The 2,457-nt window shown below is 51.2% G+C and overlaps 1 protein-coding gene across 1 annotated transcript in view; it reads right to left on the minus strand.

The window, feature by feature from the left end:
- Positions 1–2,457, minus strand: part of LOC108793444 (inter-alpha-trypsin inhibitor heavy chain H3-like) — a 26,206-nt gene that overhangs the window by 22,756 nt on the left and 993 nt on the right. The window contains exon 3 of the mRNA XM_018564392.1: positions 1,636–1,740. Coding sequence (XP_018419894.1) covers positions 1,636–1,740 — 105 coding nt within the window. The remainder of the gene's footprint in view (positions 1–1,635; positions 1,741–2,457) is intronic.

Below are 2,457 nucleotides of genomic sequence, written 5' to 3' on the forward strand. Positions count from 1 at the left end.
GGGGGGGGCTTGTAGCTCATCCAGTCACCACAACTGGTGAGCTGAATTTGGCCATGAAATGGTAAGAATCCCTGATTTTGTTTTGTTTTTTTCCTGCTGTCTCTGCCATGTTGAGGAGTTCCCCTCCTCCCCTATCCTGGAGACACACCACAAAAAAAGGGCAATTCTCCCAAAATGTGAGGGAAATCCTCTCTTAGTTGTCACTGGAATAAGATTTCCCCTCTATCCCTGTTTTGGTGACAGACCGAGAGGATGAGTCTCCCAGAAACAGCGATAGAAAGCTGACCGAGGTCCTACTTCTTCCCGACTTCATGTGAAGCTAACACGTTTTAGGTGGTTATTCACAAGGGAGCCGAAGGATACAACCGTGGCTTCAGCTGATCCTTCGGCTCTCTTCAGTCAAACCGATGGGCTGCTGTACAGGCTATTCACTATAGTCCGTACAGCGTCCGAGAGGCTCAGACGAGCTGAAGGCATATGTTACGGCCCCAAGTGGGGTAACCGGCCTGCCGATGGGCCAGCCGTAAGCCCCGCAAATGGCAGCTGGGCGGAGCCGGCTGGCTCCGGCCAGTTGTAATGACAGATCAGCGTCCCCCCAAATGATCTGCCAGTAAACAATAACAACTGGGTGGAGCCGGCCGTGAGGTCACGGCTGGCTCTGCCCAGTTGGTATTCATTGGCCAGGACCTGTTAGAAGACTCTAGCAGGTGCCGGCCAATAGGAAGCAGTTGGGCGGGGCTAGCTGTCACTGCTAGCTCCGCCCAATTTTTTTTTTTTTTTTTTTTTTACAAAATCTTTATTTTTTTTATTTAATATTTATTCAACTTTTTTTTTCTATTTTTTTTAAAACTTTTTGCTATTCTGCTCGGTACCACAGAGGTACCGAGCAGAATAGCCGAGCCGAATACCCTCGCCCGGCGGCACTCGGCTATTCACTCACTGCTATTTGGGCCCCTATGTGAATAGGGGCGAACGGCAGAGAGTGAGCTGCCGGAGCTGTGACTCAGCAGATCCAGATGTTGGATCGGCTGAGTCCTTCTGCACTTCGGAACAACCGAACACGCAGAGCATGTTCAGCTGACCGAAGTGCAGCCGGCGGCAGCTGATGTACGGCTGATTTTAGCCACACCGAGCCGGAGGGAATTAGCCGAACGTCATTCACTCGCTTCACTTGGGCTAGGTTCCGCAGCAAAGTGAATGTGAAACCGTGGAGGAGAAATGATGAATATTTGATGGTTCTCGTTACAATGAGGGATCGGAATGACATTGTGTCCCCAGGGCCGGATTTACTCTCTCAGTTGCCCCAAGGCCAGGTTCCTCAATGCGCCCCCCCCCCCCCCCCCGACCCTTCCGCGCTGACTGTCGGAACGGACGGGGGAGGGGGCGGGTACAGCTGGCTCTGCCTCTTGATAATACTCCCCCTCTACTCCCTGCTGCCCCCTCTACTCCCTGCCGCCCCTCTACTCCCTGCTGCCCCCTCTACTCCCTGCCGTCCCGAGGCCGGGCCCTGGTTGGCCTTGTGGGAAATCCAGCCCTGTGTGTCCCCATACATTCCGCCTGCGACTGAGGAACTACAGCAGACTGATCGGCGAATTGTCCACATTCACGGAGAAGCGATACAGTGATAACACCTACTGGACGAGTCCAGCGCTTTCCCCCCGGGAGACGGCTCGCTCGTACTGCTGACCGGCGTCCTCCTTCTTCTTCACCACGCCGACATTCGTCGCTCCGTCCACCGTCCTACAATCAGAGAGCGGTTACATTAATCATAGACGATACTTTGTATTATTCTCCCGGACACAAAGCCAAACTCCGGGCAAAACTCTTGTTTCTGGGAAGGTTTACATCTTCCAAACTGTCTGTCTTTCCTGGGAAGACTTCCCCTTATTTCCTGTTCCAGGGACCACACAGGAAGTGACCGAAAATCTTCACGATGGTGACACAGACAGCAATTAAAACCAGACAGATAAACTGAACCCACTCCACTCCAACCTGGGCTTGTGGCCTCTAAACTGATCGCATGCAACTGGGAACCTCTTATGGAAACTATTTATAATGTTTGCAGTTTGGTTTTTGTGAAATGCATTTTATTATTATTCAATTTCATGTTTTTTAATGCAATGCAACTTTTAAACAATTTCTCCTATTAATAAAACATTTCCTCAGTCTCCCCCCTCCCCCGGAGATCAGTCTGCTCCAGGCAGGAGGAAGCATTTTCTCAGTCTCCCCTCCCCCAGTGATCAGTCTGCTGCAGGCAGGAGGAAGCATTTCCTCAGTCTCCCCTCCCCCAGTTATCAGTCTGCTGCAGACAAGAAGAGTCACGGGGAGTCCTGTGATCTCTGTGAGAGGTAGTAAATACCTGGAAGTGTTACACTGACACATTACTGAGCTCGCTGCACTTAAGATGAAAAATAGATCTAGTGACAGGTCCACTTTATTGGAGGGTGTATTTAGAGC

This window comes from Nanorana parkeri, unplaced genomic scaffold (assembly GCF_000935625.1).
Source record: "Nanorana parkeri isolate BGI_ZX_2015 unplaced genomic scaffold, ASM93562v1 scaffold748, whole genome shotgun sequence".
NCBI lineage: Eukaryota > Metazoa > Chordata > Amphibia > Anura > Dicroglossidae > Nanorana > Nanorana parkeri.